The sequence below is a fragment of the Malania oleifera genome, chromosome 5 (genome assembly GCF_029873635.1).
Source record: "Malania oleifera isolate guangnan ecotype guangnan chromosome 5, ASM2987363v1, whole genome shotgun sequence".
Taxonomy (NCBI): Eukaryota; Viridiplantae; Streptophyta; class Magnoliopsida; order Santalales; family Ximeniaceae; genus Malania; species Malania oleifera.
The window spans coordinates 41,816,688-41,835,015 of NC_080421.1; the positions used below are offsets into that span (position 1 = coordinate 41,816,688).

General features: G+C 35.9%; 1 protein-coding gene across 1 annotated transcript; it reads left to right on the top strand.

Annotated features, from left to right (window-relative positions):
- Nucleotides 1–9,721: 9,721 nt before the first annotated feature.
- Nucleotides 9,722–14,767, top strand: LOC131154963 (long-chain-alcohol oxidase FAO2-like). Its single transcript, XM_058107818.1, has 3 exons — nucleotides 9,722–10,229; nucleotides 10,432–10,704; nucleotides 12,566–14,767. Exons 1-3 carry the CDS (start codon nucleotides 9,984–9,986, stop codon nucleotides 14,363–14,365), a joined length of 2,319 nt encoding a protein of 772 aa, XP_057963801.1. The 5' UTR covers nucleotides 9,722–9,983; the 3' UTR covers nucleotides 14,366–14,767.
- Nucleotides 14,768–18,328: the final 3,561 nt, after the last annotated feature.

Genomic DNA, 18,328 nt, shown 5'->3' on the forward strand with positions numbered 1-18,328 from the left:
ATCATACTTACCTTCTTCTTTCTCCTCCTCCTTCCTCTCTTACTTTGGTGGTTGCTGAAAGGTTCTAACTACTTATATCCTCCTCAACCTAGGAGAGTTCATGGAAGGTTTCCTAATTTCTAATTTCCGATTTCGGTCCTAGCACCTAGGATTCCGAGTTTTGGGTTGTTGCGTAAGACATACTTATAACAACCTAGGAAAATTTAAAATAAATTAAGGTAATAAGGAAGATAGAAAGGAAAGATAGAATAAATTTGAAAAGGATGGTAGCAAACATTCGTCAACGAATAGACTGGTCTCGTTGACAAATGTTCTTCTTAGCTTGTCAACGAGGGTACGTGTCTCTTCAACGAGGAATTACCAAGAGGGGGTTTTTCATGAACTAAACTTCGTCGACGAGTTCACTATCTCATCACCAAATTTTGTAGAAGACTCGTCGACGAATCGATGTGTCTCATCGACAAATCCCTGTGTATAAAAAGTGGAATTCTTTCATTCCAGCATGAAAATTTTGCATGTTCCACTTCTCTCTCTAGAAATTTCAGCCCTTCGACCTTCTCTCTTCGATTTCGAGCCGGATTCAGCTCGGTTCGACAATCAGAAGCTACCACGAGACTCCTGGGAAGATTCTCTACAATATAGGCGGAGTAGATCTTCAATTTGAGTAGTTTGGGAAACATTCCAAAACCAAGGTAAGTGAATTATTTTGGAATTTCTTTAGCAAATATTGTTATTTGGAGCTTAGGAAGTATTATAAGAGTGTCTTGCTAAGGTTTGAGGAATTTGGAATTTTTAAATTTCAGGGTCTTGTTTTGTTGATCTTAGGTTGAATTTCGAGGAGTATGTAAGGGGAAATATTTTATAATAGTTTTTTCATAATTATAAACAACTAGTTTCGAGTATGAATTCTTTTATACATACAAGTATAATTTTCTAAACCTTGCTGGTATGGAAAATAATGTTTTTAGGTAGATAAATTATATTGGGGAAATTCGTGTGGATGAAACCTTTTTGGCTAATTAAATGATTGTGATTTATGTGGAATGAGGAATTATCGCGACTGCAAATATTGTTTGGCTGTGAAATCTGCCTGATTGAATATACTGATTGATTGTGGATATTGATATTGTGTAATCTATGGTAGAATTGTGGATGTGTGACATGATTGGTTTGTGGATGACTTGTGTTGGGGTTCATGTAAATTGTGATATAGCGTTGACAGTGGTATGAGGAGGTCGCTATATTGTACCTGGTATAACCATCATATAACGTTGGCAGTGGTATAAGGAGGTCGTTATATGGACGTTTATATTGGGAGGTAAACATTGGCAGTGGTATGAGGAGGTTGTTTACCTATTTACTATGAACAAAACATTGTTTTGTAGCCTGTGTGATTTGATTAGTCCGGTGTGGACCAGTCTTGTGTGGACATTGATGTTGTGTGATTTAATTAGTCTTGTGTGGACTAGCCCTATGTGGACATTGATTCTGTGTGATTTGATTAGTCCTGTGTGGACATTGATGTTGTGTGATTTGATTAGTCCTGTGTGGACATTGATGTTGTGTGATCTGATCCTGTGTGGATTGATTATGGTATGGGTATATGCTTGAAATTCTGTGAAGTGATTGTGTTGGCTATGTACGACTATTAATTAATTAAGTATTTAGTGTAAAGTACATTACTCCACCCGAGGGCTTGCTGAGAAAGGCGAGTACGCTGGTAATTAATTATGGGTACCAGAATAAAGGGAAGTCATTTATATGGGCGGGTGATCTTCCCTATTTTTGGTGACTTTACCTGAATACATAACTCGAGAGCTTACTGAGAAAGGTGAGTGTCTTGGTGATAGCACGAGAGCAGAGGGAACCTACTTGTATGGGCGAGTGGATTTCCCTATTCTCGAAATCTAACATTAAAATCCTGATGGCTATGGGTATGCGATTGGATGATAAAGACGTTGATCTTGTGTGATTATGGGCATGTTATCTGGACTTCTTGTGAACTGTGTGTACACTTTTGATGAATATTTTAATTGTATTATAAACATTTTAGTCACACATTATTATAAACTATTTCTTCCTTACTGAGAGGTATCTTACCCCATCAATTGTTAAATATTTTCAGGCTATCCAAGTGATTGGGCTTAGATAGCTCCAGGGAAGGGTAGTTTTGTGAGTGAGACTTAACCGGTTACGTTTTAGTTTTTATGTATTATTAAATTTCTATTAGGTTTTGTATTATAGAGAACGTGGATGTGTGAAATGAGTTTGATGATGTATAATTATAAAACTCTGGTATATTACGCTCGAGGTTGCTTTATTATTTTCCGTTGCATTAATGGTATCAGAGACGCATGTCGTTCTCCTAACACTCCGAGCCCCACGTGACAGGTTCGGGGCGTTACAGTTGGTATCAGAGCATAACGGTCTTGCGGACTTTAGGAGGATTAATACCAGAGTATAGGTTTGAATTGAATAAGGCTAGGAATGGGTAGAATAGAGTATTGATAAGAGTTTAAGGTTGTTTCATAATTCGGAGACAAAAATCCCTTGACGGACTTCTGTGATTTTCTGAATTAGTCGACAGTTTTAGAAAACCACTGTAAATCCATTAACGGTGATGTTTCTGAGTTGTGAAACTGAGATCTGGAAATGTAATTTGGAAGTTTAGATGATTGTGGACAAATGGATGTTGGATGTTTAATTGAGAATATGTATATTAATTTGGTTTTACGTTATGGTGTTTATGACATATATATAAAGATGTGGAGATACTAAATTACCTTGTTGTACATTTATATCTAGGAATGGATCCTAGAGGCAAGGGCTGGATGAAGGAGGAGGAAGCGAGATAGGAGCTTCCAGAGAGGACGAGATTGACACCTCTCGGCCGTTACGAGGAATAGGTCGTCAGGTTAGGGAAGAAATGAGATGGGATTTTGGTGGAAAGAGGTATCCACCAGTGCACCAGGGTTCCACCATTGATCAGTTCACTCGTCTGAAACCCTAGTCTTTTGAGGGTAGCACTGATCCGATTAAGACTGAGATGTGGATGCAAGAAATGGAGAAAAATCTTGCCGTGTTGAATTGTACCAAGGAGTAGAAGGTCCTCTTTGCCACTTTCAAATTGGCTGGACAAGCTGAACGATGGTGGCATGCAATGAAACTATTAGAGAAACAATGAACGGTACCAATAGAAATGACTTGGGTTTGCTTCAAGCAGGTCTTTTATGACCGATATTTTCCCGCTACCACCAGAAATGCAAAGGCGGAAGAATTCTTCAGCTTGACTCAGGGGCACCTCACTGTTCAGCAATACGTTGCTAAATTTCTGGAGTTATTCCGTTTTGCACCTTTTGTGGTTCCAAATGAATATCAAAAGGCAAGGTGGTTTCAAAGGGGTCTGAATCAGAGGATCCACGAGCATATGGCTTGTTTGCAGATTCAGGATTTCACGGAGTTGGTGGAGAAAGCTACGGTGGCATAGTCAAGTCTGCAAAGAGGTACAGAGGCAGCAGAACTAAGGAAGAGGCCTGCGTCTCCACGATCCCAAAAAAATTTCTAGCAAGGGTCGTGGAGGGGAGATAGAGATGCAGCAGGTCGGGGGTCAGAATGAAGTGATCCGGGATGTCAGAATGATTCGTCACGCCCCCTTTGTCCTAGGTGCAATCAGCGGCATTGGGGAGAATGTCGAGGTAGGAGTGTTATATGCTACAGGTGCAGCAAATAGGGACACAAAGCCCGGGAATGTCGAGAATCGCCGAATAATGTACCAGCCTCAAACCAAAACCAGAACCAGAACCAAAGGAACAATCTGGTGCCTCGCGGCGGCGGTGGCCCGACACGCGTCTATATGTTGTGTACACCTGAAAGAGGGCAACACTAAAGGCCCAGGTAATATGTTTATGTCTAATATATTCATATTAGTATGTGTGTTAACATTGTATGACCTCGCATGATTTGATGTTGCACATGTTATAGTTGCTTGGAATTTGTGAATGTGGTTAATTAGCTTAATGGTGTGTAAATGGGTGATTAACGAATTTCGGGGACGAAATTCTTTTAAGAGGGGGAGAATGTAACAACTCGGGAAATTTTAAAATAAATTAAGGTAATAAGGAAGATAGAAAGGAAAGATAGAATAAATTCGAAAAGGGTGGCAGCAAACATTCGTCGACGAATAGACTGGTCTCGTCGATGAATGTTCTTCTTAGCTCGTCGACGATAGGTACATGTCTCGTTGACGAGGGTACGTGTCTCGTTGATGAGGAATTACCGAGAGGGGGTTTTTCACGAACTGAAATTCTTCGATGAGTTCACTATCTCGTCACCAAATTTTGTACACGACTCGTCAACAAATCGACGTGTCTTGTCGACAAATCCTTGTGTATAAAAAGTTGAATTCTTTCATTCCAGCGCACAAATTTTGCGTGTTCCCCTTCTCTCTCTGGAAATTTCGGCCCTTCCACCTTTTCTCTTCTATTCTAGGCCGGATTCAGCTTGGTTCGATGATCAGAAGCTACCACAAGACTTTTGGGAAGATTCTCTACAATATAGGCGGAGTAGATCTTCAATTTGAGTAGTTTGGGAAACATCCCAAAACCAAGGTAAGTGAATTATTTTGGAATTTCTATAGCAAATATTGTTATTTGGAGCTTAGGAAGTATTATAAGGGTGTCTTGCTAAGGTTTGAGGAATTTGGAATTTTTAAATTTCAGGGTCTCGTTTTGTTGATCTTTGGTCGAATTTTGAGGAGTATGTAAGGGGAAATATTTATAATAGCTTTTTCATAATTATAAACGACTAGTTTCGAGTATGAATTCTTATATACATACAGGTATAATTTTCAAAACCTTACTGGTATGGAAAATAATGTTTTTAGGTAGATAAATTATATTGGGAAAATTTGTGTGGTTGAAACCATTTTTGCTAATTAAATGATTGTGATTTATATGGAATGAAGAATTATCGTGACTGCAAATATTGTTTGACTCTGAAATCTGCCTGGTTGAATATATTGATTGATTGTGGGTATTGATGTTGTGTAATCTATGGTAGAATTGTGGATGTGTGACATGATTGGTTTGCGGATGACTTGTGTTGGGGTTCATGTAAATTGCGATATAGCGTTGGCAGTGGTATGAGGAGGTCGTTATATTGTACTTGGTATAACCGTCATATAACGTTGGCAGTGGTATGAGGAGGTCGTTATATGGACGTTTATATTGGGAGGTAAACATTGGCAGTGGTATGAGGAGGTTGTTTACCTATTTACTATGAATAGAGCGTTGTTTTGTAACCTATGTGATTTGATTAGTCCTGTGTGAACATTGATGTTGTGTGATTTGATTAGTCTTGTAAGGACCAGTCCTGTGTGGACATTGATGTTGTGAGATTTGATTAGTTTTGTGTAAACCAGTCTTGTGTGGACATTGATGCTGTGTGATCTGATCCTGTGTGGATTGATCATAGTATAAGTATATGCATGAAATTCTGTGAAGCGATTGTGTTGGCTGTGTACAACTATTAATTAATTAAGTATTTAGGGTAAAATAGATTACTCCACCTGAGGGCTTGCTGAGAAAGGCAAGTACGCTGGTAATTAATTGTGGGTACTAGAGTAGCGAGAAGCCACTTGTATGGGCGGGGGATCTTCCCTATTCTCGATGACTTTACCTGAATACATAACTCGAGGGCTTACTAAGAAAGGTGGGTGCCCTGGTGATAGCACTAGAGCAGAGGGAACCTACTTGTATGGGCGAGTGAATTTCCCTATTCTCGGAATCTAACATTAAAATCCTGATGGTTATGGGTATGTGATTAGATGATAAAGGCGTTGATCTTGTGTGATTATGGGCATGTTATCTAGACTTCTTGTGAACTGTGTGTACACTTTAGATAAATATTTTAATTGTATTATAAACACTTCAGCCACACACTATTATAAACTATTTCTTTCTTACTGAGAGGTGTCTCACCCCATCAATTGTTAAATCTTTTCAGGTTATCCAGGTGATCGAGCTTAGATAGCTCCAGGGCAGGGTAGTTTTGTGAGTGAGACTTAACCGGTTATGTTTTAGTTTTTATGTATTATTAAATTTCTGTCAAGTTTTGTATTATAGAGAACATGAATGTGTGAAATGAGTTTGATGATGTATAATTATAGAACTCTGATATATTACGTTCGATGTTGCTTTATAATTTTCCGCTACGTTAATGGTATCAGAGACACGTGTCGTTCTCCTAACACTCCGGGCCCCACGTGGCGGGTCTGGGGCGTTACAATACCTCTCTCAAAGAAAAGAACAACCTTACATAGGATGTGAAACCCTTTCTTGAAATATCTTCCTTTGGTAGAAGACCACATGCCACCCCCAATACAGACCTTCTCCCACACTATACACGTGTTTTGGAATATTATCAATTATCACAAATACTCTAGGTAAAGGGACACTTAAGGATCTTCATGAAAATTAAGGACTAGATATTCTTCACCAAGGCCTTTAAACAAAAATTATCTTATAAACTATTTTGAATCCAAAGTGCAAACTTGATAGTAAAACGAAGATTGATTTTTGCCCTAAAACGAGTTAAAACATATTATCTACAAAATATGATGGAATAGGTGTTTAATTAATTTGATCAGATTATTCAGAGAACTCTCTTTAATTGTTCTGCATTAATAATAAATTCATTAATTTTAATATTCAATATTTAGGAGTGACAAATTGAGCAACATTGGCGAGACCCCTTGTAGTGATAGTGAAAATAGTAGTAATAAAATTTATTGTTATTGTTGTTGTTAAGGCACTTTGCATGTACCTCATTGAAGTTTCTGATATTTACCTTACTTTCCTTGAGGCCTTGAAGAATACAAATTATCCTTCTAGTGTTACATTTTACAATTTGACGAAATATAATAATGAAAAATCTATAATACCATTATATATCTTTATTAAACGCATCTTATTTGGTATATTTAATCATACTACTACTTTAGTTAGAAATAGATAAACTTAAAGAAAAGTTTGTGAAGTGAAATGAATATTTTTATGTACTATTCTCTTTCTACTACCATATTTAAAGCACTAATAAAGCCATTTTAATAACAGCCACCATCACCACCCAAACCGGAAGTGAAGGGAAACCCTTAAGCCCCCACCCCATCTTAACAAGGAATTCAGAAGACATGCTATGCTGGAGTTTTTTACCAAAATGTTAAACAGAAAAAAAAATCAAAAAACACAAATATAAAGGAAATTAGAAAAATTTACAAAAATATACCCAACCGACTTTCCAAAAAACGTCAACTATCAACTCTTGTCAGCCAAAATAAAAAAAAATTAAGAACCGACTTTTCAAAAGTCGATTCTTGACTACAACAAGTCTCTCCCCCTGGTTCTGCCCCTGCATCTCCCCAACCCCACCCCCCCCCCCCCCTCCCAAAAAAAAAAAAATCAAATCCCACTTTAAAGTTGGAATCATAAAAATTTTTTAATTTAAATAATAATACAATATATATTATTTTTCAAATTTTAATATTTAAATAAAAATTTATAAATAAAAATATATACTTTTAAGTGTCATTTAATACAAAAAAATATTTGTTCCTTTTTATTTATTTTTCAAATGAATTAAAAAAAAGTAAGCTAATTTTTTAATTTCAAAATATTATATAAAAATTAATACAATAACAAAAATTTTTGAAATAATTTACTTTTAAAAATATTAAGACAAAAAAGGACATCTTACTTCCCAATTACATAAAAAAATTATTTAACATATAAATTAAGAACGAAATAAAATTGAATTAATCTATGCAATTATATATATATATATATATATTTGTTATAATTTTTTATTTCATTACACTTTTCTTCCATTCCATTATTTGATTCAAAAATTATTTTTAATTTACACATTAAGTATAATTAATGTGATGGATTAGCTCTGTCATGGCCTTCAGTACTCTTTGGACACTGATTGTGATTGTGACCTTTTTCGTGACAAAACTCACACCGCATCCTTTGATTGCCCTCTCGAACATCTATTTCTGTGATAGGGAATTTGATGCAACAGAGTTTCATGTTTGAGTTCGATACAGATCGGTCGCGACTTGATTTTTCACGATGAGGATGTGGTCGATTGTAATGGCGAACGAGTCTTTGACTCATTGAGCTGAGTTTAAGTGTCATTTAATAGTAGAAGTATTTTTCACTTTTTATTTCATTACACTTTTTTCCATTCCAGTATTTCATTCTACTCCCATTTTTTTTATTTTAATATACAAAACATCAGTAAATTTATAATAAAATTACATTCCAGCAAACGTAAAATAGGACATTTGAAAATGAAAATTAAAAAAATTATTATTTTATATAGGAAAATTTTAAAATTTAATATTTCTTACATAATTGACTTTTCAAAAGTCGGTTTGGATTTGAAAAAAAAACTTGCACAAAAATCTAGGCACAAAAAAAATTGAAAATGTTAAAAATCGACTTGATCTGCATGCATCACACAAAACTGTCTTCTTAAAATATATAATTCTTTTAAGAAATATATTAGGTCAAGACTCATTAACCCGCCGGCGCTTTACTTCTATACGTTTCATTCATAAAACTGGCGTGCTCTGTCTATCTTCTCTCCCTGTCTCCCTCTCTACGAGTCTCCCTGCATCTTGAAACCCTTAGTTCTCTTGATTTTCCCTCCTCTCCGTAAGCAATTTCCTTATCATGGAATTCAACTTTCGCTGAAACTATCAAAGTTGTACGAGACCTCTCCCAGTACCTTCATCAATTAGCAGTACTTCCTTCACCCCCATGATCCCCCACAATACTCGGTAGGTTCCAACAATTTCTACTCCAATTTTGTTTATTGAATAATTATAAAAATATTACATTTTTTTTGTTCTTGTATTTTATAAAAATATTATATATTTATACAAACCTGCAAAAAAATAAATAAATTCAAAATCCATATTTTATACTCTCAAATGTAGGCAAGAAATATAAAATTATAAATTTTTTCTATATGAATTTACTGATGTTTGGTATATTAAAATAAAAAAAAATGTGAGTATAATGAAATAATGGAATCGAAGAAAAATGTAATGAAATAAAAAAAATTATAACAAATATTTAAATATATATATATATAATTACATATACTAATTCAATTTTATTTCATTCTTAATTATATATTAAATAATTTTTTTTATGTAATTAGGAAGTAAGATGTTATTTTTTATCTTAATATTCTCAAAAGTAAATTATTTCAAACAATTTTGTTATTGTATTCATTTTTATATATTATTTTGAAATTAAAAAACTAACTTATTTTTTTAATTCATTTGATAAATAAATAAAAGGTAAAAAAAAATTTGTATTAAATGACACTTAAAAATATATTTTTTATTCATAAATTTTTATTTAAATATTAAAATTTGAAAAATAATATATATTTTATTATTATTTAAATAAAAAAAATTATGATACCACTTTAGAGTAGGATTTATTTTTGGTGGGGGTGGGCGAGGGGGGCATGGGCAGAACCGGGAATCTAAAACCAAAAAGTTAGTTCATAATTTTTTATTTTATATTTTTATTTTGACTGACAAGAGTCGGCAGCTGAGTGTTTTTTTTAATTATTTTAAAGCAGTTACATTTATGTAAATTTTTTCAATTTCTTTTATATTTGTATTTTTTGATTTTTTTTGTTTGATATTTTGGTAAAAAACTCTGCAATGCTGGAGGGCGGAGGCGAGGCGACAACTCATCAATCGCTTTCTAACAATGGCAACACTTCGATATCATCAAATCAATGCAGTTGCCGTCTGCGATTTAATATCGTTCAGTTTGAGTAATAAAGATGGACAAAGAACCAATGGCCCATTTTCTTTCGACCACAAGCCAAAAAGAGCACGGCAGTCGCCGCAGAGGAGTACATAGAGAAGGGAAGCAGAGAGAGAGGGTGAGAGGCCAATGGAAGGAGAGAAGCAGATGAGGAAGGGAAGAGAGAGGCACCCTTTGTTGAGAAGAGGAGGGGGAGAGGGAAGTGGCAGTGGTCACAGCCATGGCTTCTCTTCTTCCCAAATTCAATCACTTGCAGCTTTCTGTGAGACCCTCATTCCTCCCTTGCCTCCCCAAAAGATAAACCCCCCCAGTCCTAGCCAGGATCTTCTTTCCTTCTACCAAGCATCTGGGTCTCAGTCTCCCATTCCCGATGAGGTAACATCAATTGAACATCCACTCATTTTGCGTTTCTTTTTCTGCTATTCTCCTGGAACTGTGTGTGTGTTTCTTTTTAGATTTCTTTTTTTTTTGGGGGGGGGGGGGGATGGGGGGTGGGGAAGGGGTTGGTTGATGGTGATAAAATCTAACTGGGTTTGTGCGGATTCTCAGTTTTTCGTTTTGTTTTAATGGAGAGCAGGTGGCAGAGTTATTGGTGAAGAGGGGTTTATCAGAAGCTGTGAGCTTGGTGAGCTCGGTCCTGAAGATCCTCTCAACAAGACTGGGCACATTGTTGCTGTGTGGGCGTCTTTGTTTTAACTGGAGATGGCCATTTATCCACAAATTCTCAGAAATTTCCTTGGAGAACAGAGAGAAAATTCTCCAGAAATGGTCAAGGCAAAGATATCTGATTCCCTTGAGAGTAGCTTTTGCTTTGATCAAGATCTTCTCCTGCTACATCTTTTTCTCTAGGGTATTGCCTCTGACCCGGTAAATTAAATATAACCTGCTCAGCACATGTTAGTTTCCTCGCTCTAAATTAGTTCAAGAAATTTGCTCTCTCTCTCTCTCCCTCCCTTTGATTGATAAATACAAATCAGAAGGTGTCTGAAATACATAAATCCTTCCTAATTATCCAATCGTTTCATTTGGAGATCACATTAAAAAAATAGCCAAAACAATCAGTAACACTAAATATCCATGGGGGGGAAGGGGGGGAACAGCTACAGCATGGGATTTTCCTAAAGATGTTTAAAGCTATAAAAATAAAAACCCAGCTGCGGGCTGGATGTTTTCTCACTGAGGCTTGAAGACCAGTCCTAGAATTACTTTAATATCAGTAGCTATTATTAGCTTCTTTCCAGCTTTAATACTTGTATGAAGTTGAATTTGTAATAATTTTCTTGTTTCATTCCAGTCCTCAACATCTGAATGCCAGAAAACTCAAGCTGAGTACCCCCAAACAATTTTCAACATTTTATCCTGCCCAGCAAGGACGGGCAAGAAAATTTGAAAAACCAAACCAAACCGGACCAAAAAATCAGTTATCCATTTTTTCAGTTCAAAGTTCTCAATTTGTTTGATTAATGGTTTAATTTTGGTTCAGACCTTTCAATAATTATGGTTAATCAGACTGAACTGATATATTATAAATACATAAAAATATATATTATATAATTATATATTATATATTATTTAATAACTTAGATAAAAATGTTAGATTACACTTTACCTAAAAGCTTAAGCTGTTAGGTTGTGGGCCAACAATGTATATCAAGCTTTAACACTCCCCCACACGTGCAGCCCAATAGTACGTGAAGAGATAAACAGATGATAAATAATGTCACAGAATAAAGACGGGCGACAAGATTAGAACCCAGGACCTCCTGGTATACAGAGCTCTGATACCATTTTAAATTACCACTTTACCTAAAAGCTTAAACTGTTAGGTTGTGGACCAACAATGTATATCAAGCTTTAACAAAAAGAAAATTGTTTTTTAGTATTTTAGAAAAACTTGAATTTGTCACTTCTGTATTATTTTTCAAGATTTACAACTTAGATTATGGATTTTGTTTACGTTCAATTCATGGGTGGATGGTTTTAGGCTTATGTTGGATACAAATTTTAGATTTATATCCTTTTATGACTTTTTTCTTTTTTTGAGAAAGCTTTTATGACTTCTTGTTGATGCCTGAATAGTTGAATTTTGAAATCTACATATCAGTTATACTAGAATAGAAAATAATAATTGGTAGTTACTTTAAAATTTTAAATTGAATCCAATGGTTTGGTTTGGTTAACCATTGGAAATTGGCCTAAAGATCAGTTAACCGAGTTTTGGTTAACCATTTAAAATGTTTAGGTTTCGATTTGTATTTTCTAATAGACCAAAACTTCAATTCACTTAGTTATTAAGCATGACCAGCCACACCAATCATAGCATGACCAGCCACACCAATCATAGCAATCTGCCTTGTTCATCCTTAGTCCAATCAGGCTATTGTAGATATAAAGTTACCTTGTACCCTTCTCACTTCCTGCTCCGAGGAAAACACTGTTCCAGTAATGCAACATTTTGTTATTATTCAACTCCACAATATGCCCATCTCTCTTGAGTTTGAAGGTGGCAGGAAAAGTAATATGTATTTTGCATCTTACATTTGTTATCACTTAGTTTCATCCTCAAGATTTTAAGGAGTTGGTAATTTATTGATGAAGAATTACTCTTTTTTTTTTTTTTAACAGATTGCTGTTTCTTTTCCCCATTTAACTTTTTTTTTCTCTAGGATATTTAGTTGTTGAATAGAATTTCTTTTCCCGTTTTGTTGCAGATTGATGAGAATTTAGAAAATCCAGCATGGAAAGCAATTGGATACCATGTGGACACTGAAGAGAACTTTATCATACCTTGGAAGGAGAGACCTCTTCAGAGGGGAATGATAGAAACCATGCATGAAAATGACTCAACCTTACTCCAATCTTTAACCCAGAAAGGCCTTGAAGTTACTGAAGATTCAAAACAAAACATTTACAAGATCAAGTGCGATGTCGTGATTGTTGGTTCTGGTTGTGGTGGAGGGGTTGCAGCTGCAGTTCTCGCAAGCTCTGGCCACAAAGTCATTGTTCTAGAGAAAGGAAACTACTTTGTACCCGAAGATTACTCTGGTCTGGAAGGCCCCTCCATGAACCAATTATATGAGTCGGGTGGCATCCTATCGACCCACAATGGGAAAATGATGATCTTGGCAGGATCAACTGTGGGCGGCGGCTCTGCTGTCAATTGGTCGGTGTGCATCAAAACACCAAATTCTGTTCTCAAAGAGTGGTGTGTGGATCATGAATTACAACTTTTTGGGAGTTCTGACTATCTTTCTGCCATGGATATTGTGTGTAAAAGGATAGGAGTTACAGGGAACTGTATTAAGGAAGGGTTTCAGAATCAAATTCTTCGTAAAGGGTGTGCAAATCTCGGTTTGAAAGTCGATTCAGTGTTGAGGAATTCCTCAGAAGGCCACTACTGCGGTTCTTGTTGTTACGGATGTAAAACTGGAGATAAAAAAGGTACTGATTCTACTTGGCTAGTAGATGCTGTACACCATGGGGCAGTAATCTTAGCAGGATGTAAAGCTGAAAAATTTATGTTGGAGAATAACCAGAATGGACACACAAGAAAGAAATGTTTGGGAGTGATTGCAACAGCTTTAGGCAAGAATATTAGAAAGACACTGCACATCGAGTCTAAAGCAACTGTATCTGCATGTGGATCTCTCCTGACTCCCCCTTTGATGATTGCTAGTGGCCTGGAGAACCCAAATATTGGCAAGAACCTTCATCTCCACCCTGCTCTACTGGTGTGGGGATATTTTCCAGAATCTATGTCGGAATTCAAGGGGAAAAATTTTGAGGGGGGGATCATCACTTCAATTCATAAGGTGGTTTCAGAGGAGTCCAATGTTAGGGCAATTATAGAAACCCCTGCACTGGGCCCTGGCTCATTTTCTGTACTATGTCCATGGGTTTCAGGCCTTGACATGAAGGAACGGATGGTGAAGTATGCAAGGACTGCTCACCTTTTCGCATTGGTCAGAGATCAAGGATCAGGAGAAGTGAAGGTGGAGGGAAAGATAAAACATCATTTAAATGCACGTGACAAAGAAAATCTTAAGATAGGTTTGAGGCAGGCTTTGAGAATTCTGGTTGCTGCTGGAGCTGTTGAAGTGGGAACTCATCGGAGTGATGGGCAGAGAATTAAATGTAAAGGGGTTAAGAAAGAGGACTTGGAGGAGTTCTTAGACACGATTACAGTGGTTGGAGGGGCTAGGTCAGGGGAAGAGCACTGGACCACATATTCTTCAGCGCACCAGATGGGGAGTTGTAGAATGGGTGCTACCGAGGAAAAAGGTGCAGTAGATGAGAATGGTGAGAGTTGGGAAGCGAAAGGCCTATATGTATGTGATGGAAGTGTTCTCCCAAGTGCAATTGGGGTCAATCCTATGATAACCATACAATCCACTGCTTATTGCATCTCAAAGAGGATTGCAGAATCCTTAAAGAAAGAAAAATTCTTGGCAGATAATGATCTTAACTTAAAATTTTGGGGAAAACAGAAGCAAAAAGAGGGGCGGAGGTAATGGGAAATAAGCTGATTGTATGACACAGTAAAAGAAATTGCTGCTATTCATCATCTTACTCAAAAGGGTGGTGGACATCACCTTCAATTTCTTTTTTTTTTTCTCTCCAGATTTTCTTATAACTTTTCAGGGATAGTTGCATGGTTAATTGGGTGGCTTTTGAAAGTTGATTTTTTGTCTTCTTCTACACAACTACTTTATTTGTAGAGAAGAGAAATAGATCTATCTTTTAAGACTGGCAAGTACGGATGAGAGGCAACATTGAAACCCTAGAATCTGATTCCACAATGACTTGCCTGTACTCTTTCCTTCCAAACCATGACAATGCCTTACCCAGGCTAAAAGTTCTGATATCAAGTAATTACATGGGCCTATACTACAAGATATCTTCCATTACAATCACTTCTTACTCTTCTTACCGTTGACTCAAGATTGCTCTTGTGCTGCATTTGGAAGCATGGATTTGGACCTTAGATTTGGATATGGTGAATTTAGAAAAAAAAAAAATTCAGGTATATTTTGTATTACGTCTTATGCAAATCCACACAAATTTAAATCTAAAGCCTCTCCCTAATATAGGGTTATATTTGATTTGTAAAATTGAAAGAAATGATAATTTAAATGGAGAACATGATGAAATCAATTGATAAATTTTATTTTATTTTATTTTATTCTAAATTTTTTCTATGTACCAAGCAGAAGTCTCGCTTGTATTAATTTTAACCCAACCCATTGGAGGTAAGTTCCAACCAATAAAAATTGCTTCTTAGGCATGCACCATGACCATCTTCCTTCCATAAAATTCAGTCCTTCACAAAATTGTTTTCACAAATTTTGATCTCCAAATTGTATTCTCGATCCTACCGATGAAAACTACACTTGTTATAACTCTTCTGAATCCACCAAGTAGCACAAGTGCCCTAGGCAATTCTTGCCTAAAACCAACACCTCTATAATGTAATCCAACCAAGGTAATAATTGCCACTAAAAAAAAAAAAAAAAAACTACCTTTCTACTGGAACTAATGAAGATATTTCAAATTATTCTAGCAATTGACACCTCAGGACAGGCATTGTATCTTTCCAAAGGCCACATAAAGCAACTATCATTACTAGAAAATCACTATCTAAGTCTTACCTCACTTGTCGAAATTCAATTGTCGTTTGCAACCACCATAGTATCAGATCCTTTCTAAATTTCAACTTTCTTGACGACCTTCCAAAAATGGAACTTTTCTAATCCTACCCCGTCTATTTTAACTAATCATATCTTGTAAAAACCCTAGGGTCGGGGAATAGCCATAGCTAGCACTATTGCTCTTTCTCTCTCTCTCTCCAAAAGTGTGAAGAGCACTTTTTTTTTAGCTTCTTCATTGCGCCTACTTTATGTAGATAAACTTGCTTAAAGATTGAACCTCTCGGTGACTACTAAAAGAGAATTGATTGAGAAAGCAGCATTTCCAAAGCTTGGTATACTTCCATCTCTCTTTATCCTCTTTATAATCAAACAAGGTAGGATTTTGGTTTCTATTATTTCTATTATGGTTTCTCACACATGTTTCCACAAACAACTAAAACCATAAGAAAAACATGCTAGAGATATAAATATTGCATTAAAAAAATTATATGATATTAAATCTTGATTAGATGGGGTATTTGTGGATTGTTATAAAAAAAATATTTTTTAAAAAAAGAATTTTCAAATATAATGGTAATAAAGAAGGATTGATTAAAATTTAAGGGTTGGTGAAGTTTTTTAGGTCACTTTTTCTCCCTTATTGTCATCCTTCTTATTAGTTGTAACCTTACTATATTGGGATACTGATGATTTGCTATAAGGTTGTGCCAATAGGGTGGTTAGATTCAATTGCTAATAATGAGTCTCAAATTGGCTGAGTCTAAGTTGAGTCTAGCCTAAAGAGGTCAAGCTCAACAAGTTTCAAGAGGGTCTGAAGCTAGTATGAGTTAGAAGCCATGGTAAAAGTCACAACCAAATGCCAAGTCATTCTATAGTTAGCTATTTCCATCCATTTAACAATAACCTTCTTGCCACCTTCTTCCTAAATTTTGTTCTCAATTTTAATAGTTTTCTCCTCAATCTTGGCTCATATAATCTGTTGGGAATTAACACGAAATTCTCATATCTATGAGAAACAAAAATAGAGAAATAATCCATGCCAAAGAAAACAATCACATGCACAAGACAATATTTACGTGGTTCGTCAATTTTGCCTATGTCCACAGAGTTGTAATGATTTCACTATTATCAAGAAAAAAAATACAGAGAGTTCGACGTACAATGATTTTCTCTCTCACTCTCAAAATGACGGCCTAACCTAATCATCCAAAAAACAATCGTTTTAAAAACGACGCAGCATTAATTCGGATTGGGTCATCATCATCAGGATCAAACGAAACTAGACTCCACAAAGCCCAACAAATCTCCCACTTGGAGACTAGTTCAATCACCAACATCAATCGCAATCCTCCAAAGGAACAATCCCTTATCCCTGCAACTCATCCTTTTGTCCTCAAGTTAGAAGACTAACTGAAGTTGCACACAATTTCAGCTTCTCAATAGTGACACCCTTAGTCAACATGTCTGCCGGGTTCTTAGATCCACAGATCTTATCAAGTATTACCAGCTTATCTTCAACAAGGTAACATATGAAATGGTATTTTGTCTGTATATGCTTCAATTTTGAATGAAAAGCCGAATTTTTAGTAAGAAAAATTGCACTCTAACTGTCACTGTGTAAAATGTCCATCTTCTACTTCTTACCCAATTCGTCTAAGAAACCATGTAGTCAAATCATCTCCTTTCCAGCTTCAGTTACTGCAACATACTCATTTTCTATAGTAGACAAAGTAACAATATTTTGTAGATTTGAAGCCCAAGATATAGCTATACCACCCAGAGTAAATACAAACCCTGTAATACTCTTTCTACTATCATTATCACCAGAAAAATCAGTGTCTACATAACCCTACAGTTTCAAACTTGCACTTGTAAAGCAAAGACATGTATCTAATGAACCCCTCAGATATCTCAGAATCCACTTGACTACCTCCCAATGCTGCTTTCCTGGCCTACTCATGAATCTGCTCACAACTCTCACTACATGTCCAATGTTTGGCCTTGTACACACCATGGCATATATTAGGCTGCCAATAGCTGAGGCATAGGGTACCTTACTCATATGGTCCATTTCTTCTTCTGTTGTAATTGGTGTATTCCCAAAAGGGGGGATGAATTGGAATTTTAAAACTTTTTCCTAGGTCAATTCAAATTCCTCAAATAGTAATTCACAAAATTAGGGTCTTTCTATATAATCATAAACCCAATCAAATATTAAAACAATTAAATGCAAACATTCAAGTGCTGAAATTTAAAATGCGGAAATTAAAAGCAGACACAAGAAATGTTATCGGGGTTCGGCCAATACTGCCTATGTTCCCGCCTCAACTTGCAAGTCCGAAGATTACCACTATTACTCACTTAACGGGTATAGCGGCACCGGTTACAACTAGGTCAAATTCCCATGGCTGACCTCAACCTTCACACACTCTCCTTACGGGGCAAAGAATTCCCACTTCAGGACACGCTTGGATTATAATCAAATAAACTTTTTCGTACAAGTGAAGGTGCTTCTAACACAAGAAGATTTGTATAACAATATGCTCAATACAATTACAAATTGCACTTCCATATGATATGAAAGTATAAGCTCAGTGAAGTCTAAATGGCAACTCTCAGTTATATGCAACAATAACAGTTTATGTGTGAGAGTGGTGTGAATATATCTTTGAGTTAAAGTATGTATATCAATCACAAGCAATAACCTCAAAGATCTCAAGTGCACACTCAAATATCTCTAGAACAAATACCAAGTATAAAATATAGGAGATATTTGAAATCAAGCTTGTTTGAAAAGTATTTCATGAAAGTACAAAAACAAGCCTT